This window comes from Nerophis lumbriciformis, linkage group LG25, assembly GCF_033978685.3.
Source record: "Nerophis lumbriciformis linkage group LG25, RoL_Nlum_v2.1, whole genome shotgun sequence".
Lineage (NCBI taxonomy): Eukaryota > Metazoa > Chordata > Actinopteri > Syngnathiformes > Syngnathidae > Nerophis > Nerophis lumbriciformis.
Window position 1 is genome coordinate 11393557 of NC_084572.2, and position 26027 is coordinate 11419583.

General features: G+C 40.3%; 1 protein-coding gene across 1 annotated transcript; it reads left to right on the forward strand.

The window, feature by feature from the left end:
• On the forward strand, positions 1-25827 carry jpt1a (Jupiter microtubule associated homolog 1a). The gene is made up of 5 exons (XM_061983710.1): positions 1-225; positions 11930-12072; positions 17270-17358; positions 18302-18329; positions 24763-25827. The coding sequence occupies exons 1-5, from the start codon at positions 170-172 to the stop codon at positions 24891-24893; spliced, it is 447 nt and encodes a 148-aa protein (XP_061839694.1). The 5' UTR covers positions 1-169; the 3' UTR covers positions 24894-25827.
• Positions 25828-26027: the final 200 nt, after the last annotated feature.

The following is a 26027-nucleotide window of genomic DNA, read 5'->3' on the forward strand; positions in this document are numbered from 1 at the left end:
CACGGGAAGTAGCAATTGCTTTCGTATCAACACCATCGCTTCACCAGATTGGAGTCAGGTTGATTGATGCATCGGTTTGCGTTGACAGAGATGCGGCGGTGAAATACCACACACTCAGAACGATTAACTCCCGTATACTCCCTCCTGTCTTTTAGCTGTTAGCGTGAAAATGACGACAACGACGACATTTCAAGGAGTGGAGCCCAATGCTAAAAGCAGCTCAAGGTAAAACGCGTCGTCTCTTTGCCTTCCATCGCCATGTTAGCCACCATTATGCCGTTAGCTAACCATCCGAGCATCCTCTCCCGCGAAACTGTTCAACCGTAAATACTTGTCTTGTACCCTTCTGTCTCTAACTGGGGGGATTAAATATCATGAATTCAGCGGTGTTACCAAGATAAACACATCGATTAGTTCAAATTAGCCGTTTAAAAAAAACCAACTAGCTAGCAATGGTAGCACATGTCCCTTTGTACACCTTGCAGTTAGCTAGCCGCTGATAAAACGCTCACCTCGTTTTATTGTACTAACACTAAAAACATCCATGTGTTTTTAGTGTTTACTGTAATTATTATCTACATGAGGAAATACATTAACCGTCAGTGTGGGGTTGGCAGTGTGAAATGTGTCTGAATAGGGTGGGGCCACCCGTGGGTTTCCCCCATCACTGAAGGTGCAACAAAGAGGTCAGTGAATGTGCCATATGGAAACTGAAACATACTAAACAAGCCACTGGCACTTCTTTGGGATGATTGTAGGGCTGGGCGATATGGCCTTTTTTTAATATCTCGATATTTTTAGGCCATATCGCAATACACGATATATATCTCGATATTTTGCCTTAGCCTTGAATGAACACTTGATACATATAATCACAGCAGTATGATGATTCTATGTGTCTACATTAAAACATTCTTGTTCATACTGCATTCATATACGCTCATTGTTTATTTATATAGCCCTAAATCACAAGTGTCTCAAAGGGCTAGACAAGCCACAACGACATTCTCGGTACAGAGCCCACATAAGGGCAAGGAAAAACTCACCCCAGTGGGACGTCGATGTGAATGACTATGAGAAACCTTGGAGATGACCGCATATGTGGGTAACCCCCCCCCCCCCCCCCCCCCCCCCCCCCCTCTAGGGGAGACCGAATGCAATGGATGTCGAGTGGGTCTGACATAATATTGTGAGAGTCCAGTCAATAGTGGATCCAACATAATAGTAAGAGTCCAGTCCATAGTGGGGCCAGCAGGAAACCATCCCGAGCGAAGACGGGTCAGCAGCGCAGAGATGTTCCCAACCGATGCACAGGCGAGCGGTCCACCCCGGGTCCCGACTCTGGACAGCCAGCACTTCATCCATGGCCACCGGACCTGTGTGTCTCCCCCTCCACAAAGGAGAGGGGGGAGCAGAGGAGAAAGGAAAACGGCAGATCAACTGGTCTAAAAAAGGGGGGCTATTTAAAGGGGAACATTATCACCAGACCTATGTAAGCGTCAATATATACCTTGATGTTGCAGAAAAAAGACCATATTTTTTTTAACCGATTTCCGAACTCTAAATGGGTGGATTTTGGCGAATTAAACGTCTTTCTATTATTCGCTCTCGTTGTGACGTCACATCGGGAAGCAATCCGCCATTTTCTTAAACACCGAGTCAAATCAGCTCTGTTATTTTCCGTTTTTTCGACTGTTTTCCGTACCTTGGAGACATCATGCCTCGTCGGTGTGTTGTCGGAGGGTGTAACAACACGAACAGGGACGGATTCAAGTTGCACCAGTGGCCCAAAGATGCGAAAGTGGCAAGAAATTGGACGTTTGTTTCGCACACTTTACCGACGAAAGCTATGCTACGACAGAGATGGCAAGAATGTGTGGATATCCTGCGACACTCAAAGCAGATGCATCTTCAACGATAAAGTCAAAGAAATCTGCCGCCAGATCCCCATTGAATCTGCCGGAGTGTGTGAGCAATTCAGGGACAAAGGACCTCGGTAGCACGGCAAGCAATGGCGGCAGTTTGTTCCCGTAGACGAGCGAGCTAAACCCTCTGGATGTCTTGGCTCACACCGTCCCTTATGCCACCGAAGATGATCAAGAGAAGAATATCGACCCTAGCTTCCCTGGCCTGCTGACATCAACTCCAAAACTGGACAGATCAGCTTTCAGGAAAAGAGAGCGAATGAGGGTATGTCTACAGAATATATTAATTGATGAAAATTGGGCTGTCTGCACTCTCAAAGTGCATGTTGTTGCCAAATGTATTTCATATGCTGTAAACCTAGTTCATAGTTGTTAGTTTCCTTTAATGCCAAACAAACACATACCAAATTCGTCCTCGCTTTCTCCCGTGTCGCTGGCTGTCATGTCGTTTTCGTCGGTTTCGCTTGCATACGGTTCAAACCGATATGGCTCAATAGCTTCAGTTTCTTCTTCAATTTCGTTTTCGCTACCTGCCTCCACACTACAACCATCCGTTTCAATACATGCGTAATCGCTTAAACCGCTGAAATCCGAGTCTGAATCCGAGCTAATGTCGCTATAGCTTGCTGTTCTATGCGCCATGTTTGTTTGTGTTTGCTTCACTATGTGACGTCACAGGAAAATGGAAGGGTGTATATAACGATGGTTAAAATCAGGCACTTTGAAGCTTTTTTTAGGGATATTGCGTGATGGGTAAAATTTTGAAAAAAACTTCGAAAAATAAAATAAGCCATTGGGAACTGATTTTTAATGGTTTTAACCCTTCTGAAATTGTGATAATGTTCCCCTTTAAAGGCTAGAGTATACAAATGAGTTTTAAGATGGGACTTAAATGCTTCTACAGAGGTAGCATCTCTAACTGTTACCGGGAGGGCATTCCATAGTACTGGAGCCCGAATAGAAAACGCTCTATAGCACGCAGACTTTTTTTGGGCTCTGGGAATCACTAATAAGCCGGAGTTCTTTGAACGCAGATTTCTTGCCGGGACATATGGTACAATACAATCGGCAAGATAGGCTGGAGCTAGACCGTGTAGTACTTTATACGTAAGTAGTAAAACCTTAAAGTCACATCTTAAGTGCACAGGAAGCCAGTGCAGGTGAGCCAGTATAGGCGTAATATGATCAAACTTTCTTGTCAAAAGTCTAGCAGCCGCATTTTGTTTTTTCAATAGAATTGAATTATTTATTTCAAACCTGCACCTTACAACAACACACATTTATTTTTTACATTTTGGCAGAGACATTTATGCAAGGCTTGAAAAGGGGTTGGATGAAGCAAATGCTTATAATATCCCAACCCCTCTCCCTCATTCCACATTTAACATAAACAATATAATACAAGAACAATACTATACAAACCAAAACAAGAAAACCTCCTGTACACTAACAATACAATAGTACCACTGTTACTATTGGACAAGACGAGACAAAACACACACACATACACACACACACACACACACACACACGCACACACACACACAGGCCCAAACACTCTCTGACCATACACCTCTCTCTCATCTCTTTCATGCAGAGAGGGAAATCACAACTAAGTCAATTTACCAAAACTGTATTTATTAAACAGTTATTAAGCAGTGGCACAAGCATTCATGTCATTTCCAAAACAGAAAGTGCCAGATTGTCAGAGACATTTTAAAATAAGCTATTAGTGCACTTTTGTGAATGATGTCACTAAGATGACATTTCAAAACACTAAATTAAAGTGCACTTTTTGTACAGAACGCCACGACAATAGTTTAAAACAAATAAAGCGCGCTTTTGTGCGTGATGACACACAAGATATTTCAATAAGTGTCACATTAAAAATGAGCTGCATATCAAATAGTGTATGTCCTACGGTGTTGATGTGGAAATAGTTGCTTCGGCATTTAGTTGGTGTGGCACCGAACGGAGATGTTGACATGTAAAGACATATTCCCGCTTGAAGCCAAACCACCGTCAGACGATGGACCCCATGCTGTTTTTCTTGGGAATTAATTATTCCTCCATTTGTTACCAGATTCGCACACCTTCTTTCTCTCGTATTACCACTCAAACCACAACGTTAGCTGTTAGCATCACAGCTAACGTTACCATGTCGCTACTTGTCTGCTCCGCAGGAGCGTGTGACAGTATGTGACGTATGTAAGAAGGTGCGCTTGTTTTAAGTGTCTGTGAGAAGGAGAGACAGGAAAGAGTGAGAAACGCATGCAGTTTAATGCCCCGCAGCTAAAAGCAACTGTGTGAGAACGGACACTCGAATATCACGATATAGTCATGTTCTATATCGCACAGAGACAAACCCGCGATATATCGCGTATATCGATGTATCGCCCAGCCCTAGATGATTGCATTTTAATTTGAGCTACTGATGACACAAATTATGTCAATTTATTAGCTTGACATTGACAATAAAGGTGTAACGATTCGTTTTAACGATAATAACTTTTTAGCCAAAAATCTTCCAGTGTGACCGTGAAATAATTAGGTAAAGGTAAAGTTTCCTATATATATATATATATATATATATATTGCCAAAAGTATTTGGCCACCCATCCAAATGATCAGAATCAGGTGTCCTAATCACTTGGCCCGGCCACAGGTGTATAAAATTGAGCACTTAGGCATGGAGACTGTTTCTACAAACATTTGTGAAAGAATGGGCCGCTCTCAGGAGCTCAGTGATTTCCAGCGTGGAACTGTCATGGGATGCCGCCTGTGCAACAAATCCAGTCGTGAAATTTCCTCGCTCTTAAATATTCCAAAGTCCAACCTTCGGCTTTATTACAAGAAAAGTGAAGTTTGGGAACAACAGCAACTCAGCCACCGAGTGGTAGGCTGCGTAAACTGACAGAGAGGGGTCAGCGGATGCTGAAGCGCATAGTGCAAATACTTTCTGCACAGTCAGTTGCTACAGAGCTCCAAACTTGATGTGACCTTCCAATTAGCCCACGTACAGTACGCAGAGAGCTTCATGGAAAGGGTTTCCATTGCCGTGCAGCTGCATCTAAGCCACACATCACCAAGTCCAATGCAAAGCGTGGGATGCAGTGGTGTAAAGCACCTCGCCACTGGACTCTAGAGCAGTGGAGACGCTTCTCTGGAGTGATGAATCACGCTTTTCCATTTGGCAATCTGATGGACGAGTCTGGGTTTGGAGGTTGCCAGGAGAACGGTACATTTCGGACCGCATTGTGCCGAGTGTGAAATTTGGTGGAGGAGGAATTAGGGTGTGGGGTTGTTTTTCAGGAGTTGGGCTTGGCCCCTTAGTTCCAGTGAAAGGGACTTCGAATGCTCCAGGATACCAAAACATTTTGGACAATTCCATGCTCCCAACAGGGAACAGTTTGGAGTAGGCATCTTTCTCTTCCAACTTGACTGTACACAAAGCAAGGTCCATAAAGACATGGATGACAGAGTGGTGTAGATTATCTTGACTGGCCTGCACAGAGTCCTGACCTGAACCCAATAGAACACCTTTGGGATGAATTAAAACGAAGACTGAGAGCCAGGCCTTCTCGACCGATATCAGTGTGTGACCTCACCAATGCGCCTTTGGAAGAATGGTGGAAAATTCCTATAAACACACTCTGCAACCTTGTGGACAGCCTTCCCAGAAGAGTTGACGATGTAATAGCTGCAAAAGATGGACCGACATCATATTGAACCCTATGTGTTAGGAATGGGAGGGCACTTCAAGTTCATATGTGAGTCAAGGCAGGTGGCCAAATACTTTTGGGAATATAGTGTATCTGTTCTTTCTTTTAAGGGAATTATATATCAATACATTATGGATACAAACAAGCAAGTTAGCAACAATTAATGGCTAATGCAATCACATCTTATTTGAATAAAGTGCAACCAACACTGTAGGTTGAATTAAAAAGAGGAAACCTTTTCTGCTCTTTTTGTCAACGTTCAATACATTTTCAATAAAAGTACAGTAACCAACATTTTAACAGCAAATTTACCCGCAAATTTAACCGTTGATTTTACTGTTTTTGGACATAGAAATAATACAAATAAGAAAAAAAAATTAAATAAAAGACTAAGTTCAACCAAATCTCTTCATGTTAAATAATCCCTTTGTGGACCAGAAGATATGACAGCCATGGAAGAAAATGGATGGATGTATGGATAGAAGCACATTCAATCTCTATTAACCAGCATTCAACAGAGCTGCTGTAACTACCGATAAACAGCCACTGCAAAGCTAACAAACACAACTAAACTAATGTGCGCTGTCTGTTTGCTGACGTCACTCGACAACAGGCACCACCTTTTAAAGGCACACACGCACGCTCAGCTATAATACGAAACGTGTATAAACAAGATATTTGACTTTTTTAAATTTTAAGTAAGGCATTAATTACTTTACCTAGTAATTAATTACATTTATGAAAGAGTAATTCCGTTAGTAATTCAATTACTTTTTGGGTAAAGTAAAAAGTAACTATAAATTATTTTTTTAAACAAATTTTCTGGACACTGATACCACGTATGATAAAAAAGAAGCACAGGGAAAAACGATGACTAAAGCACACCGCCAAGATGTGGGAATGAAAAAGCCTGCCTAATCTTAATTTATAAAAATTTGTTTATTTCCTTCATTTACATTTTTCAGTTCTATAATCAATAATAACATTGTCAACATTTCGGATCAGGACTTGAAACCAGCTAGGATCTGAGGCCAAATAATCAGATCGGGATGAGCGGTGTCGTCGTATTTGTGTAATCTGGAGCCAGAAGATGTTTAAAGAGGACACGATGGTTAAACTTAAAATCAGAAGTATTTATTCCCTATTGGATACAATTCTAATAAAATTTGTCTGAGCGCTATCTGTCCCTAGTAGCATTCAATACGGCGACTTACACAGGGCTTGTCTTAATTATATTCCAACATAATATATCCCAACAGGGGCCAAATATATTGACAAGTGAATGTTTTCGTTTCTGCTATCAATCAATCATAGTGTATTTATATAGCCCTAAATCGACACGTTACATAACTATGATAGCGTCATTACATGTGTCTAGGTCATAAGATAACATCTTTATTAGACTGAACTGTGTACTAATACGTGTGCTAACAAACTGATTAAATCTGAGCCACTACTACACAACAATGGCAAAAAAAATAAGTTGAACTACTAGTGTAGGAAATAAGCATCTGCATGGATAATAATTAGTACATTACTAGTGTGTATCATCTTACTGTATTTACTAACAACGGTGTTGAGGGGACATTTATTTACAGGCAAATGTCTGAAGGAGATTTCTATTTCAGAGGTTGATTTCCTTTAAATAAACTGTTAGTGTATGAACAGTGCATACTGTAGTATAAGCATCACATTGAAAGATTAAAATGTGAGCTCCTACTACTGTGACATTAATCCAAGTTTGCACTTGCTATATGGCTGTAAAACTATGTTATTTCATTTGTTGTGTGTTAGGTTCATTTTCTGATTTTTTTTTTTTCAACCCAGTTCTAATGGCTTGGTTTCTGTAAACAATAAAGCTTAGTTTTTTTAAATACATTTTTTAACAAAACTGTACGGCTCAGTAAGCTACTTAGGGAGGTTGCAGTAAGGCCCAGCTATCTTAACACTATTTTCTTCTGGAAACATGGCATTAATAAAGGCAAATACAGCTATCTTGTAGTGGCACAAGCTGTTACTCTGAGATGTTTACTTTTTTTAGGTGGCAGACACACCTGTTGACTAACCCCGGCTTGTGACTCGATGCTTAACGGTGCCGCCACGGCACAACTTCTATTTTTGCCAGCACCGACATGGCGGTGACGTTCCACATCCCTGCAATGAATATACACAGGGCTTCTATTTTTGCCAGTCGCCGCAACATGGCGGTTCATCCATCCATCCATCCATTTTCTACGGTTCAATTTAGCTAAAATCTGCTTGTTTTGGACAGGAAATCAAACACAAAACAAATTATCCAGTTTACTTTCAAAATAAAATAGTCCATCCTCCAGGTGGATCGTATTTTACACTGTGAAACATCCTAACGGGCGGGGAAGGACATGAAGTCAACTTGTCGAAGGTTTTCAGACATAACTTCACCTCGTTGACCCAAGTGCTGATTCTGGGGGTCCAAAACTAAAGAACCATACAGGCATATCCCCGGCAGCTATGTGCGGATATGGGGTCCTGGAACAAATGTCAGCTGATACGGGCCGTGGAAGCAGGGGCGTGGTTCAGGGGAGTTGTCTTTTCTGCGTGCGTGTGTGAGAGCGCGCACAACGTAGGCTCCCATTTAAAACATTTAATTTTTTCCCTTAAAGCCACGTTGTGGCAACTCCTTCGGCACTACGGGATCCCAGCCAAACTGACCCGACTCATCCAAAAATCCTATGAGGTAATGTCCTGCCAGGTCGTCCACAGTGGCCAGCTGACTAGACGCTTTGGCATAAAAACTGGTGTACGTCAAGGATGCCTCTCATCACCGTTTCTGTTCCTCCTCACCATCGACTGGGTGATGAAGCAGACAACGGACGGAAAGAAAAACGCCATCCAGTGGACCCCCAGGTCACAGTTTAACGACCTGGACTTCTCAGACGACCATGCCCTAGTCCTGTGCAGCCGGCATCAGATGCAGGACAAAACGTCAAATCTAGCCTATTTCGCTTCACAAGTGGACCTCCACATCCACCCCCAGAAGACCAAGATCCTGAAGATCAACTCTACTTGCACAGAGCCAGTGAAGCTTGGCGACAACAACCTGGAAAAAGTGGAGACTTTCACGTATCTAGGCAGTGTGGTGAACCAACAGGGAGAAACGGACGCTTCGCAAATGCAAGGGAATCGTTCATCACCCCTCAAGAACGTCTGGAGATCCCACCTCATCACAACACGCACAGAGATTTGCCTGTTAAACTTGAACATCAGGTCTGTCCTGCTGTATGGATTTTAAACATAGCGATCAATAAAAAGCACCACCAAGAGAGCACAGATGTTCATCAATTCCTGTCGAAGAATAATCCTCAACACCCACTGGCCGTAAACCATCAGCAACACAGATCTCTGGCAAAGAACAAACCATGCGCCAGTGGAGGAAGAGATCAGGAGGAGAAGATGGAGTTAGATCGGCCACACCCTGAGGAAACCAACATCTAAGTTCACCCGCCAGGCCCTAACCTGGAATTCCCAGGGGAGGAGAAATCGAGGAAAACCAAGAAACACGTGGAGAAGGGACCTGAAGACTGACGTCAAGCAGACCAGTCACACCTGCAGGGAGCTCGAAAGGATCGCCGAGGACAGAGGACGATGGCGGGGAGTTGTTGATGGCCTATGCACCACCAGGAGTGCAAGGCCTAACCTTAAAGCCTTCCTTTATCCAAGGACTTATTTCATAAGTTTGTAAACCGTAACAAAAATGACAAAAAAAGATTTTGTAATAAAAAGAATAAAAATAAAAATGTGCGATTTAATCACTTTGGTATAAATGATATACTGATACAATGCTAGTTATCGATACAAATGGTATTTGGATTGATCACCTTTACTTTACATTGAAGCTTTAGCGGAAAGCTTATTTTGTTATGTTCAATGTTTCGCATGCTTAGCCATTCCTCATCGTCTAGTACTGAAGTGATAATGGTACTTGGAAAAAACTTTGGGCCAGTCTCAATACACCCCCTCACCCTACTTTTTAGCCCTGTCCCTACATTTTTGCTCGTTTTTAGGGTAGTGGTGTCCTAATGACTCTTTGCATGTAGGGATAGTGGGCATAACGAGGGATAGCGGGTATGAATCTAGCCCTTTAGGGTGAGGGATTTCAGATGCTGACTCGCTCAGGTAGTGCCAGAGAAAATCCCACAATTTCTGCATAAGTTACACTTTAGTTTGTAGCGTTAGCCATGTTAGCTAACGTTAGTCTAAAATACTTACGAAAAGCTTGCGAATGTGAAAACATTTGTTACATACTTTTTTTTTTAATTCACAAGCGACATCATTCGTAGATGGTGGCTTCTTCTCTTTGTAGTTCTTTGTCTATTAATCAACCAAAGCATGATGAATGATAAAAAACAATCTCATTGCTGCCGCATTTGTTGTGTAATAGTGGGACTAGGGTTCTAAGGTACACTGTTGCTAATAAAGTACAGCAGTACTAACGAATTAAAAAAGGTACTACTGCCTTTGAAAAATCCATATATGCTGCTGGGCATGGGTGACGTTTGTGAGCCGAGGCGTGGCACATTTCCTGTGTCAACGCACACACTCGGTACATACAAGCAGAAAATGTGTCGAAGGGAAAAATGACAAAAACATAATTCTGCCGGTTTATAAGGGTGCATGAAGCGCAATATGGAGGAATTTGGGCTTCAAAACTATCCATAAATGTGACATTTAAACATGCCTCGCCAAATGTGTCAATACAGCATTACCACCTTTGCTTTAAATTTAGGTAAATATAACAAATATTCAGATCTGCACAAGGAGTTTAAAGAGTGGCAGGTTATAAAGTTACCAGCTTCCCTCCTGCACATATAGATACGTAGATGTTCAAAATTGTTAAATTGCTTGTTAAAAATGATTGGCGCAGTCCAAGTCGCCCACAGTGTGTAAACTATCCATCCATCCATTTTCTACCGCTTATTCCCTACTAATGCAAGTGAATTGACGGAATTTTATAACAAATTTCCACTATTTCATTTGTGTTTTATCTTTAACATTGTGTGTTTTACTTGCTACATGTCACAGGGGTTAGTGCATGTGCCTCACAATACGAAGGTCCTGGGTTCAATCCCGGGCTCGGGATCTTTCTGTGTGGAGTTTGCATGTTCTCCCCGTGACTGCGTGGGTTCCCTCCGGGTACTCCGGCTTCCTCCCACCACCAAAGACATGCACCTGGGGATAGGTTGATTGGCAACACTAAATTGGCCCTAGTGTGTGAATGTGAGTGTGAATGTTGTCTGTCTATCTGTGTTGGCCCTGCGATGAAGAGGCGACTTGTCCAGGGTGTACCCCGCCTTCCGCCCGATTGTAGCTGAGATAGGCTCCAGCACCCCCCGCGACCCCGAATGGGACAAGCAGTAGAAAATGGATGGATGGATGTCTAATCTGTTACTTTTAGACTTATTGTTTTCAGTATTTACTAAAAAATTGTATCTTGTCTTAAAGATATAATTGGCAACCATAAATTATAAAGCATTTATTACAATGTCAATACAACTTTCTATTCTATTCAAACCTAAGTCTAGATTATGGAAAGCTATATGTGATATTTAAAATAATTAAACTGTTTTTGCGTACAAGAAGAAAAGCCCATGTGTTATATGCGCTTTTTAATTTTAATTCCAATCTTTTAAAATTGTTCCTTGAGTGCAATAACAAACATGTGTTTAATCATAATTTTTTTTTGTTAAAAGGAAGCCAATAATGAAATTTTTTGTAATTGCCTTTATTTTGAAAAGTATCAAACAGTATTGAAATACATAACAATGCACATTTTGGTGCCAAAATATTGGTGTTGTGGCAGCTTTAAACGTAACTACATAGTCGTTTAAGTGCCCGAACATGCAGTGACGTAGCAAGTCCTAATTCTTAAGGAAGATTACAAAGCTCAACCCCTTGTTTCTTCATTTCGAGGGTGTAGTTGTAGCTTCGCACTGTAGATGACAAGTTTGCTGCAATGTGTAGCTCTCAAATTTAAGGCGGTGTTCTAGCAAGAAATGCGCACTCCTGGACTTAACACACCCCTGCATGTGGCAACAAGGTATCTGGAAATCCCTCAGCCTACATCCTTTTGTGAAGTGTATGAACACTGGGACCCAGCTGTGGTAAAGATTGGGTTGGGTTAATCGGCCGATGTCCGGTCAGTCAAAAAAAAGCAAAAATGGGCTCCGATCTCATCACACAATCAGGCTGGGCATAACTCTAATTCACAGTCATCTTGCTCACCCAGAATATCCTCCTTTCCAGGGTTCTGCGGCCTCCAGGCGGTGCTTCCAACATATCCTTCGGCACTGATGAGGAGAAACCTCCTGCCCGGAAAAATAAGATGGCCTCCAGTGTTTTCGCTGAGCCAGAAGACCCCTACGCTAACAGAAGGAACAACCCACCAGGTGCTGTCAAACTTATCTTCTCAGTTGTACCTATAAACATGTTCAGTATCTCTCATGTGTACATATCTTCTCAAGGGACAATACTCGTACCTGTCAACATTGGCATTTCAAAAGTTGGGCTGTTTTCCAGGGAAATTGGGGATTTAAAAAAATTTAATAAAAAATGTTCATGTGACTGCAATCCTCTTCAATTCCTCTATGATTACATTGCTGGTGGATGTTAGACACCTCGCCCTCCTGCACCCTACTTTGCGCTGCCCAAATAGGTTTATGCCTGGAGACATACAGTATATGCACACTACATCAGATTCAGCTAAACCTGTGCATTATGCTAGACGAGATATTGTTAAAAAAATTATTGCTGATAAACAATAATATTGTCAACATTATTTTCAGATAATTTAATAATTATAATAATTCAGGTTTTTCTTTCAAACGCAATAAACTTTGATTTTGCGGTGTTATTTTTTACCAATATACCGTATTTTCCGCACTATAAGGCGCACCGGATTATTAGCCGCACCTTCTATGAATTACATATTTCATAATTTTGTCCACCAATAAGCCGCCCCGGACTAAAAGCCGCGCCTACGCTGCGCTAAAGTGAATGTCAAAAAAACGCTGCGCTAAAGTGAATGTCAAAAAAACAGTCAGATAGTTCAGTCAAACTTTAATAATATATTGAAAACCAGCGTTCTAACAACTCTGTCCCAAAATGTACAAATGTGCAATCACAAACATAGTAAAATTCAAAATGGTGTAGAGCAATAGCAACATACCGGTAATGTTGCTCGAACGTTAATGTCACAACACACAACACACAAAATAAACATAGCGCTCACTTTCTGAAGTTATTCTTCATTCGTACCGGTAAATCCTTCGAATTCTTCGTCTTCGGTGTCCGAATTGAAAAGTTGCGCTAGCGTGGCTTCCAAAATGGCGGGCTCCGTCTCTTCGAAATCATCGGATTCAGTGTCGCTGTTGTTGTGCAGCAGTTCTGTGAATCCTGCCTTCCGGAAAGCTCGGACCACAGTTGTGACAGAAATATCTGCCCAGGCATTTACAATCCACTGGCAGATGTTGGCGTATGTTGTCTGCCCGTCTTAGTGAAGGTGTGTTCGCCTTCGGTCATCCATTTTTCCCACGCAGTTCGCAGTCGTGATTTGAATGCCCTGTTGACACCAATATCCAGCGGTTGGAGTTCTTTGGTTAATCCACCCGGAATGACGGCGAGTGTTGTATTTGTGTGCTTCACTTGTTTTTTGACACCATCTGTGATGTGGGCGCGCATAGAGTCATATATCAACATGGACGGAGCAGCGAAAAAAGCCACCCGGCCGCTTCGCGTAAACTTCCCTTAACCACTCGCTCATCTTTTCTTCATCCATCCATCCCTTCGAGTTAGCTTTTATGATGACGCCGGCTGGAAAGGTCTCTTTTGGCAAGGTCTTCCTTTTGAATATCACCATGAGTGGAAGTTAGCATGGCAAGCTAGAACCACAGTGAAGGATGACTTCTCATTCCCTGTGGAGCGAATATTCACCGTACGTGCTCCCGTTCCACAGTGCGGTTCAGTTGCTGTGAAATACGGTAGTAATCCGTGTGCGGATGGAGAGATTGCGTCTTTTTATGACCCGGATCGTTTAGTAGGAGCCATTTTGTGGTCTTTACAGATGTAAACAGGAAATGAAACGTACGGTGATATCCGCGCGTTTTTTCTTCTTCTTCCGGGGGCGGGTGAAGCGCTTCCTGTTCTATGGGGGCGGGTGAAGCGCTTCCTGTTCTATGGGGGCGGGTGCTTTCCTTGGCGGTTGCTTGCGTAGAAGAAGAAGCGCTTCCTGTTCTACCGGGAAAAAAGATGGCGGCTGTTTACCGAAGTTGCGAGACCGAAACTTTATGAAAATGAATCGTAATAAAGCGCACCGGGTTATTAGGCGCACTGTCAGCTTTTGAGAAAAATTGTGGTTTTTAGGTGCGCCTTATAGTGCGGAAAATACGGTAATTGGAAGGTTAAGAACTTTTAATTATCCTAAATAAGTAAACATTAAAATAAAATGGACTCTGACTTAGTTAGCAAAAATTGCACTTCAATAAATATTGAACATCTTGAAGAGAAGTCCCCCCCCCCCCCCCCCGAGTTGAAAAAACCAGCTTGGGTGGTGGTGTTTTTTCGTTGTTGCTGCTGTCACTTGGGCATGTTTGTCTGTTTTGATAGGCTCATCTTGCTAACTCGTTTGAAGCCGAAATTTGGCTTTGCCATCATATTTTTTCCTTTGTATTTTCGTTACTTTGCTGTGCTTCTCACCAGCGAGTCGTTAGTAGCGAAGCTCTATGTCCGTGCATCCTGTGTTTGAAAAGTAGCGACCCTGCCTCTGCCCACAGAGACAAAGAATGTGGATGACTGACAAGTGGATATATACTCTGTTCATTCAATTCTGCTATTAAATAAACACGCTCGGGCAGTGGGAGCGATGCACAGAGTGAACCCGCTTGCACCCTGTTTGATAGCGGGAGACAAAGATAAATCATTGGAGACAAAGATAAACCGTATAATGATAAAACGCGGTAAAACGCCCCACGGTGAATATAACCATTTTGAATTAAAATGATCATAAAACCATCATTGATCATAAAACCATCTTTGATTAACTCAGACTGTTGACACTGCACATTTACTGGAGAAGCAAGCTAGCTATCTTAAATGCTAACATAAATACAGGAGACAATAATTATGTCACCATTAATAAATGACATACTCCAATCTAAATTTACACAAACACATTAGTGTTTGAGCAACTAAGATATTGTATTGTGTACATTGAACCTGCAAGCCAGACTCTTTTCACATTTATTTAATCTATTCTTGAAGGAAGAATACCAGGAAGTAAACTCCCGTAACATAAACTGGAAGTGAAGCGCCGTCAACACTAAAACCTTTACAAATTAAAACGGAAGAAGATAAAACATATTTGCATACTCAAACGGAAATTATTCTGACCATTAAGTGTGTTTTTTTTAGTTAATTTAATTTTTTTTAATAAAACTTGGATACAAAATGTCATTGTGTATTATTAGCTTTTTGAGCACATTTAACAATACTGGCTAATAATGATAAAGATGATAATTCTGGTTACAATACCCGTGATATGAAATGTTCATATCGTTACATCCTAAAACACACACAAACAGCAATTTAACGATGACGGGAAAGTTATTGAGTTCAATTCCATTTAAAGGGGAACTGCACTTTTTTGGAATCGTTCACAATGATTTAAGAGACAAGAAAACAAAGGTTTATTTTTTCTTTTGCATTTTAACTTTTATAAATCATCTCATTCTAAGTGGCTAGCAATGCAGCTGAGGATAGTAATCCGTTCTGCCTCTAAATCTTTTTAAAAAGGCATTCAGGAACCGCCAATAATACTTAATTTATGTTCCAAAACATGTATAACAACTTAGCTGTCGCGACATTGTTATTGTAAGAGCGAATACTAAGGAACATTTTTTCTGCTGTACCAACACATTGCTGTGCTACGGTATTAGCCGTGAGCTTGCCACGGCACGATATAAGCTAGCTTCTACGTCAGTACGAAACGCATTTGAGTTTGTAATGTACAACACTGCGATACGACACCAATTTGTACTGACTGAAAAACATGAACAATCATATTACAGTATCTGTAAAGTATTAGCCCACATTTCATGTTTGTTTGTAAACAGCGTATGTACTGTAGTTGTAATAACACACATGACGTGCTGCATGTGTCATGATCGATATATAGTAACTTACTCGATGGACAGTTGTCTGTTTGGTCCAGTTGGCCCAGGGTGTTTATTTCCTATTGATTTTGGGCAAGCAATCCATTTATGTCGAAATAGCTTGGCTCCAAGCGCAGGATTTGCAGCGTCAAAATAGTGACTCACTCACTCGGCTTCTCTCTGCTCCAATGTTTCGCTCTCTTGTACAAGCACTCTGAAGATGCCCACATGCACCAGCTGGGAGAGTAGAGCGTGTTCCTGCGAGTTGTGAGGAAAATGGTTGTGCTTTAGGTAGTTTCATTTAGCGTCGGGGTGTGAATTGAAGGGAAGAAAAAAAAAGATACAAATTTAGTTCATCCTCCGTATATTCAGCTTCAAAAAGATATGGTTGTGAATCCTCATTCGTCCAAAAATAGTAATTTCCGTCATCTATTACCAAGTCTGCCATGATTAAAAAACACTCGCGTTGGTTTCCGGAAGTAGGAACACACATTTTTTGCTAGAAGTCGGAAGTGCGCTGCTATAGAAACGGAAATAAATGTGCTGAGGAAATAAGTTCCGACAATGCTTAAAATTACCAAAATACGGTAAATATTGTACATATTACTTATTGTTATGAACGTGTCTACATTGTATATGGACTTGCAGTGTGTATATAAAACGTTGGCGGGTTTTGAAGTATTTTAAGGCTACAATGGTGACTCCCATTAACCGCATCTTCCAAGCGTTTTTTTATCATCATTAAAATCCCCCCCCCCCCCCCCCAAAAAAAATTACGTGTGTTCGTGTCTTTCATAATGATTGTGAACAATAAGCAAAATTCCAAAAACATAGTGCAGTTCCCCTTTCAGGTTTGATTAATTTAACCCAATTGTGCTTCAGCTTTCTCAACTGTATAGCAAACGCCAGGTGTTAGCAGTTCTGTAATATCATGTACTGTTTATTACCATGTTGGGGAAGACCTGTAGTACAGCGGTTCGACGTGTATGGAGTTGTATCTGTGTCTAAATTTTGAGTTCACAAAGGCAGATGTTGAGAACAGAAAAATATATTTTGCAAGTACAGACATTATATTTTTTAAAAGACATTAAACTTAAGCGAAAAATACAAATGTTTGAGCGAAAAATACAAATGTTTGAGCGAATATAACATGCACGATAAAAGTGTTTATTATCCATATTAACGCTCAATAATTACTGCTTACTTCTGTCAGAGAGATGCGCTCCCTCCTGCCCCCTCGCTTCCTCTCTCTCAACCTCTCCCCTCTGGGCATGCAGCTTTTTTTTCTACGCTCAGATTTCTGATTTGCGCTCCCGTAAGTTTTGACACAGCGTTATGTTTGTGTCACAAAGACAACCAATCAGAGAACTAGACAAATGTACGCTGTTATTAGCTAAAGGTCTCTCGTAACGTGTGTCACGTCATCATCCTTTTTCAGGTGGAAAGCCCACGGGTGTGCTGTGTGGTGAGCCGTCAGCCCCCCTTAGGAGAGGAGCTAACCAAGGCATGAACCCCTCTGCAGACATGGTAAGGACATGGAAGTGAAACTTCTGAAACAGAGAACCAGAACACAAGTCACCCCTCACTTTTATTCTGTATTAACACCAGTGTTGAGAAGCAATGAAGTTGGTTTAAGAAATAATGGTAAAAAGGTAAATTAAAAACAATGTTATTCAATACAGATCATAATCAATTATTGGTTACTTTAGACCACTACATTAGAGTTGAATACTTTGTCAGCTGCCTTAACAGTAAACTGAAGGAGAGGAAAAACAGGAAGCGAACTCCACAGGCTGGAATCCACAGTAATTGATTTACATTGTCCTCTTCCTAAGGAAGCAAGCAAAGCAATTAAGTGTAGGCAGGGCCGACACTTAACTTCAATAAACAATAAAAAAATCAAAAAATCAGGATTTCACTCAACAGAACAGCAACAATGCAAAAATATCACCCATAAATAATGTCTTTAATAAAAACTTGTCCTTTGCGATGGGTTTATGCACATCTGTGCCAGTGTAATAGCAGCCAGTCAATTTCAAGTTAAGTGCTGGCGATTGTGTAGACTGGTCTTTCACGTGGGCGATGTGGTTCGAGCCCCGCTCGGAGCAGTAGGAAAAACAACGCAGCAGAGAGCGCGAAAGTACACAATCACTAGACGAGGCTGAGCTGTTTGTGATTGGAAGCCAAAAACACCAATTAATGCATTTTGCCGTCAAAATCAGGGTCCCCTGATTAGGTGATCCCCTGGGCTTCAGCCAAGCTAAGCCTGTGCATTAAGGCGGCCTTGATTGTAGGCTGATTATTGATCAATGATTGATGTGCAAAGTGAACAGTGGCCTCTCCCTACTAATTTATATGTGATGAGACAGATGATATTAGCATAATGACTATGATTTTTCTGATTCAATTAAGTCATTACCATTCTGTGCTACGACGACGAAACTTTGACGTCTGCTCCTTCTTCCTTTAGGATGGAGACACACCTGTATGCGACAATGGTGAGCAATTTTTTTTCTTACTTCACTCAAGCATGTTTCCATAACTCTATCAAGTAATTATACACATTAAAAATTAGGGCTAGAACTTGCCTCACAATATGACGTGCGATACATGGCTCACGATAACGATATCTCTATAAAGCAACATGGTGATTATCATTATATATTGCCCCTAGTAATCTATGATGCATCTGTGTGTTTATAGGGCAAAAAACTAATAAAATCAAACAAAATAATAGTTTGGTTTTTGAAGTATAATTTTACCAGATTACAAACCGCAATGGTGTCAAAACAAGTCATGGTTCCAGTGCAACATTACCGTAAAGAGCATTTTTGTTTAGGTGTGAGACAATCCATGAACTATTTTAAACTCTTGGAGAAAACATGACATCTCATGTTTTTCAAGTAAATGAATGAATGAATCAATCAATCAATCAGTATCCTTTATTTAACCAAGTAAAAACTAATTGAGACTAAAATCTATTTTCTAAGAGTGATTTAGCCAAGAGGGCAGCGAAACAAAGTTACAGGAAAACATATAACAACAAAAACCACCACAATTTTAAAAAGCGTTAAAAATAATAATAAAATGTTTTTGTAAAAACTAGTAGAATGCCCAACTAAAACAGTTTCTAGATCCTTAAAATAGCTTGAAATTACCCCCAAAAGATCAGCTCAGGCAACCTCAGATCCTTTTGCAAGTCATTCCATGACCATGGTAACCTGACTCTCGCCAGCTCCACTCAAGGATCTGGGACTTCTCAATAGGAGATGTATTTCAGAAGGCGGGGCCTTGTAAAAACATCATTGTATGTGATTGGATAAACCACTTGTCTGTTATCTTGAATGACGTGCTACTTCAACCTCTCACATCGAAATCAACCTGTTACGCTGATGCGAGCGACGCTGGGAAATCCAAAACAGAACAGCCGACATATTGGATAACGACAGAGCAAAAATTTAGATAACTTTTACTGAAACAACGCAGCAATGTCAGTAGACGATCGATGATGTTTGTGCAAAGGAAACATGTCAGCACACGACTCCTCGCTGCGTGCAGCCATTGTTCGCTTCTGCGCTACGTCACATCTATGAAATCCCGCCCGGCGATCCTGATTGGTTCATTATTTTTTGCTATCTTGAAGGAGTTTGCATTGCCTTCGAGCCCAGATCCTTGTGTGGAGCTCAGCGAACTACAAGGATCTGGTGATAGTCACTTTATGACAGTGGAGCAGCATATCCGAAATATTTTTTTCCAAGACTTGTGTTGTCTGTAGGAACAAACATGCTAAGTGTGTCCTGCGACTTTAAGCTGTAGCGCCTGGAATCTCTACACACATAAGAACACAAATAAGGGGGAACCAGACCAAGAAGCAATTCATATATAAAAACCATACATCGAGAAAATCTGCAAACAAAGGTGGACAGTTTGCGGTTCCATACAAAGTGCAATAGTGGAGAAGGTTGCCACAAGCATTAATACAACGTAAGGCAGTGTGATATACAGTATCCAGTCCTTTTAATAACCAACTCTACGAATTGGAGACATAACTCATGTTGTCCAATACTTTGGTATCTGTACTTTTTAAACTAATTGGAGACATAACTAGTGTTAAACCCATACCAACATTTTGATAAGAATACAACAGCCTTCACATTGCAGGCAAATGATAGAATAAAATAAAAAGCCTTTATTGTCATGATGCAGTTGTATAAGTTCACCTTAAAGGGCACAAAGCTAAGAAAGAAAAACACAGAAGAGTAATAATATTTTACAGTACAAAATCAACTATAGCAGAAATATAAAGTATGAATGTTGTACATTATAAAATATAATCTGTTTCAAAGTGTAAAAGTATACATATTGCACAGTATAACATGGTAACTATTGCAGAATATAAAAATACAAATATTGCAAAGTATGAAGAGTAAACTATTGCAGAAATAAAAATTATTTATAAATATTGCACAGTATGAAGAGTAAAGTATTGCAGAAATAAAAAGTTATAAACATTGCACAGTATGAAGACTGAATATGGAAAAAGTAAAAAAGTATAAATATTGCACAGTATGAAGTGTAAAGTATTTCAGAAATAAAAGAATATAAATATTGCACAGTATGAAGAGTAACTTGCAAATATATATATATTGCACACTAGGAAGTGGTAACTATTGCAGAAATATAGATATTAATAAAAGACTACTAATTAGAGACATAACTAGCCAATGCTGTTTTGGTATCGGTACAACACTAGTTAATGTCTCTAATTAGTAAAGTTGATTCCCTTGAAAGACATGAGACATCATATTTTCTCAATCTCTAATTAGTAGAGCACCAAAATGTATTTTGGTACTTTAAAAAATAAAGGAGATCACAAAAAATGGCAGTATTGGATTTATTTTAACAGAAACTCCTATGATTCCTTGAACATTTGTTTCTTATTGCCCTCAAATAACAATTTGCTGTAAAAGGTTTTTGAATCCAGCTTTCACAACTACAGGTAAAAGCCAGTAAATTAGAATACCGGTATTTTGAAAAACTTGATTTATTTCAGTAATTGCATTCAAAAGGTGTAACTTGTACATTATATTTATTCATTGCACACAGACTGATGCATTCAAATGTTTATTTCATTTAATTTTGATGATTTGAAGTGGCAACAAATGAAAATCCAAAATTGCGTGTGTCACAAAATTAGAATATTACTTAAGGCTAATACAAAAAAGGGATTTTTAGAAATGTTGGCCAACTGAAAAGTATGAAAATGAAAAATATGAGCATGTACAATACTCAATACTTGGTTGGAGCTCCTTTTGCCTCAATTACTGCGTTAATGCGGCGTGGCATGGAGTCGATGAGTTTGTGGCACTGCTCAGGTGTTATGAGAGCCCAGGTTGCTCTGATAGTGGCCTTCAACTCTTCTGCGTTTTTGTGTCTGGCATTCTGCATCTTCCTTTTCACAATACCCCACAGATTTTCTATGGGGCTAAGGTCAGGGGAGTTGGCGGGCCAATTTAGAACAGAAATACCATGGTCCGTAAACCAGGCACGGGTAGATTTTGCGCTGTGTGCAGGCGCCAAGTCCTGTTGGAACTTGAAATCTCCATCTCCATAGAGCAGGTCAGCAGCAGGAAGCATGAAGTGCTCTAAAACTTGCTGGTAGACGGCTGCGTTGACCCTGGATCTCAGGAAACAGAGTGGACCGACACCAGCAGATGACATGGCACCCCAAACCATCACCCAACCATGCAAATTTTGCATTTCCTTTGGAAATCGAGGTCCCAGAGTCTGGAGGAAGACAGGAGAGGCACAGGATCCACGTTGCCTGAAGTCTAGTGTAAAGTTTCCACCATCAGTGATGGTTTGGGGTGCCATGTCATCTGCTGGTGTCGGTCCACTCTGTTTCCTGAGATCCAGGGTCAACGCAGCCGTCTACCAGCAAGTTTTAGAGCACTTCATGCTTCCTGCTGCTGACCTGCTCTATGGAGATGGAGATTTCAAGTTCCAACAGGACTTGGCGCCTGCACACAGCGCAAAATCTACCCGTGCCTGGTTTACGGACCATGGTATTTCTGTTCTAAATTGGCCCGCCAACTCCCCTGACCTTAGCCCCATAGAAAATCTGTGGGGTATTGTGAAAAGGAAGATGCAGAATGCCAGACCCAAAAATACAGAAGAGTTGAAGGCCACTATCAGAGCAACCTGGGCTCTCATAACACCTGAGCAGTGCCAGAAACTCATCGACTCCATGCCACGCCGCATTAATGCAGTAATTGAGGCAAAAGGAGCTCCAACCAAGTATTGAGTATTGTACATGCTCATATTTTTCATTTTCATACTTTTCAGTTGGCCAACATTTCTAAAAATCCCTTTTTTGTATTAGCCTTAAGTAATATTCTAATTTTGTGACACACGGAATTTTGGATTTTCATTTGTTGCCACTTCAAATCATCAAAATTAAATGAAATAAACATTTGAATGCATCAGTCTGTGTGCAATGAATAAATATAATGTACAAGTTACACCTTTTGAATGCAATTACTGAAATAAATCAAGTTTTTCAAAATATTCTAATTTACTGGCTTTTACCTGTGTATATATATTTACATTTGATCCATACAAATGTACTTAGCACCAGCCCTCTTGAACTTATTTGCATCTTTGGAATCCTTTTGAGTACTTTGCATGCTGCTCAAAAACAGCCTAAATAGTAGGTTGCTTGTGAGTAAAGGCCATTTTGGCATCTTTTTCTAGAGAAGTCAGTCTCATCACAATGAAAAACTCAAATCTCTTCAATACGAGCAAGCACAAAATAGCTGCCAGCGGGACACAAAATGACTGAATGAAGCGTTTGTACACAGAGACATGGTGCACACATATTTGGTGCAATCTAAAACAGTGTTTTTCAACCACTGTGCCGTGGGAGATTATCTAATTTCACCTATTTGGGTTGAACATTTTTTTTGCAAGCCTGTAATTATAATCCGCAAATAATGTGCCGTTGTTGAGTGTCTGTGCTGTCTGGAGATAGCCGGACTTACCACGTAATACTCTTCCATATCAGTAGGTGGCAGCAGGTAGCTAATTGTTTTGTAGATGTCAGAAACAGCGAGAGGCAGTGTTCAGGTAAAAAGGTGTCTAATGCTTAAACCAAAAAGAAACAAAAGGTGAGTGCCGCTAAGAAAAGGCATTAAAACTTAGGTGTACAGCTCCACTAATGGACATTGGAGTGTTACTTTCAAAGGCAAAATTAAAGTATTGCTAGAAACATAATTTTATATGGGACTTTATTGTATTATATGTATAGTACATGTTCCAAAAAGAAAAAAGCATAAAACACCACCAGAATTAGTGATATTACAAGTCAAAGTGATGAAGCTTAGTGTTACGCTCATGACTTGGTGTAACTAAACATTACCCTATGAGATGATGGCAGTTGCATTTTATTGATGTATGAAATGTATTCAATGTTTATAAATGAATATTTAAATATACTAAATGTAAAAAAGGGAATAAATATTCAAAATAAGATCATTAAATGAAATCTAGTTTGGTTACGCCATCATGAGCGCAACACAAGGTTGTAAAAGTTTCAACTACAATTCTAAATAAGATGTCAAAAGCAAACTGAAATCAAATACCGTATTTTTCGGAGTATAAGTCGCACCGGAGTATAAGTCGCACCTGCCGAAAATGCATAATAAAGAAGGAAAAAAACATATATAAATCGCACTGGAGCCCGGCCAAACTATGAAAAAAACTGCGAATTATAGTCCAAAAAATACGGTACACACAGCTTAAAGATTGATCAATGCCTATTTAAATTTAGTAATACATAAACATGATGATTTATCAAAATATAAAAGAAATATACCTGAACAGAACGCTCATGATGGTTACACCAAAAAGTAACGCTATGAATCGGCAAACTTTTCCAAGTTTTTGGGGCATTTTTATGCTATTTCCAAGCATCTCCTTTTTATTATCGTTGAGTTTAAATGGTCAAACTAATGCATATTATATATGCATGCCCTAGTAAACAAAAACAAAAAGTCTTATTTTGATTGTTACATTTTGAAGTACATTTGTGCAGGTGTTTACGAATGTACCTATTACCAGAGCTGTACACTTAGATAAGGCTGTGCAGAATGAAACTAAAACTGAACTGGCTACAAAGTAAACAAAAGCAAAATGCTGGACAACAGCAAACTCTTACTGTGGAGCAAAGACGGCGTCCACAAAGTACATCCGAACATGACTTGACAATCAACAATGTCCCCACAAAGAAGGATAAAAACAACTGAAATATTCTTGATTGCTTAAAACAAAGCAGGTGCAGGGAATAGCGGTCAAGGAAGACATGAAACTGCTACAGGAAAATACCAACAAAAGAGAAAAAGCCACCAAAATAGGAGCGCAAGACAAGAACTAAAACACTACACACAGGAAAACAGCAAAAAACTCAAAATAAGTCATGGCATGATATGACAAGTGGTGACAGTACACCTACTTTGAGACAAGAGCTATATTGATGCCTGCTTGGTTATGGTTTAAAGTCATATCCAACAATTGCAACAACGACTTTTTACTGTCAATATGGGCTGCTGAGTTTCATTTTTTTATGTATTCTGCTGGTGGTGTGTCTCGGGATTTTTTCAATGAAAAAAATGTGCCTTGGCTCAAAAAAGGTTGAAAAACACTGATCTAAAAGTTTGAAAATGGTAACAATCGCAAAAAGATGGGTTCGTAAATCAAGGATCCATGTAAATCGCTCGATAACTATAATTTGGCATATAATTGATAATATAACCATTTCCGTGCACCATGTTTCTGGTTTCATGGTCATCGTCACCCCTTTGCCATCACTGGTTCCACTGTGTTTGTTTGTTTGTAAATGGCACTGATGGTCAGGGCGGGGGCGTGTGTATTCAGGACGTGACGGCGCTGAGACTGAAGCAGAGCGCCAAGACGACGCTCCCCCAGCTGAGGACCCTGCTGCAGGTCTGCCCTCCTCTGGACGAAGGAATCCACCTGGTGGAAAGTCCAGCCTCATCCTGGGTTAAATCACGGCCTTTCCTCCCCCGTTTCTCTTAGCTCATTCTTAACACAAACTGGGAAACCCCGCCCCCATTTATCAGTCCCCCTGATGTCTCACTAGTGCCAGTCTTTTCCACATCTCAAGTGCATTGTTTTGATACCTCCTATTAAGAGCCATTTTGTACTGTTATTTATTTTTGACAGAAGCACTTTATGTATTTCCAAGTCAACCATTCAAAACCGGTCGGTCCTTGTATTGACGCTCCGAGAGGATCAATCACCGCTCATTTGTTAGGTACGACAGCACAAACTGCAGGCGACTACTTTTAAATTGTTCTCTTTTCTCCCACCTTGCATGCACGTTTGTTCCCAAATCTATCAAAACAAAACAAAAAAACACAACTGTGAACTTCGAAACCTGTTTTTCTTTTTGTGTTGGTTGTCCGCTGTGGGAAAACATGTTGTATTGTAACTGCATGAAGTTGTGACCTTTCTCCTGGTCAACATAGTGTTAAAGGATCCTCATCAGTAATCTGACGCCTTTTTCTATGCTATCACTTTTGTTTTACAACATGTTATTTTTATTGCTCAAGTTCTCTCATGTTAAGTGTGCCTCTTTGTGTTTAAAGCTACAAACTCACACGAGGTGGAGTTTTCTGCTAGCAGTTATTGCAATGCTTGTTTACACTGCAAGCCAGGACATTGTTGTTGTTGGTCCTCATGTGAAAAACCTGTCCTACTTTTGACAAGTGACCTTAAGACACAGTTCACACGTTGATTTTTTTTTTTTTTTTTATCTTACTGCCGCGACAGACATCTGTTTCCTGCTGTCAATCCTGCTGTCATTGCCTTTTTTTGTTATTTTGTACTTCATGCTGGATGTTCAGTTGCTTGCAAACATTTGAATTCAAGAAATGGCACAAGTGGAAAATAGACATTAAACATCAATTTAGACCATGACTTCCTGTGCGGATTTACTTCAGTCAATAAATGCAAATGTCACAACACTCAATGTTACTGAGACAAAACATTACTCCTTGCACAGATTTCTTGTATCATTACTTTATTTTTTTACAGTTTTTTTTTTTACGTTACGTATGTTTTTTGTAACTACTGTGTTTTTCCCGCTTATTTGATCCACAATTATATACAACTCATAA

Excerpts from the sequence above, each read along its gene's own strand:
- jpt1a (XM_061983710.1), top strand. The coding sequence starts at position 170 with ATGACGACAACGACGACATTTCAAGGAGTGGAGCCCAATGCTAAAAGC. Across the intron at positions 226-11,929 it reads AATGCTAAAAGCAGCTCAAG|GGTTCTGCGGCCTCCAGGCG; the intron begins GTAAAACGCGTC and ends CCTCCTTTCCAG. Across the intron at positions 12,073-17,269 it reads CAGAAGGAACAACCCACCAG|GTGGAAAGCCCACGGGTGTG; the intron begins GTGCTGTCAAAC and ends ATCCTTTTTCAG.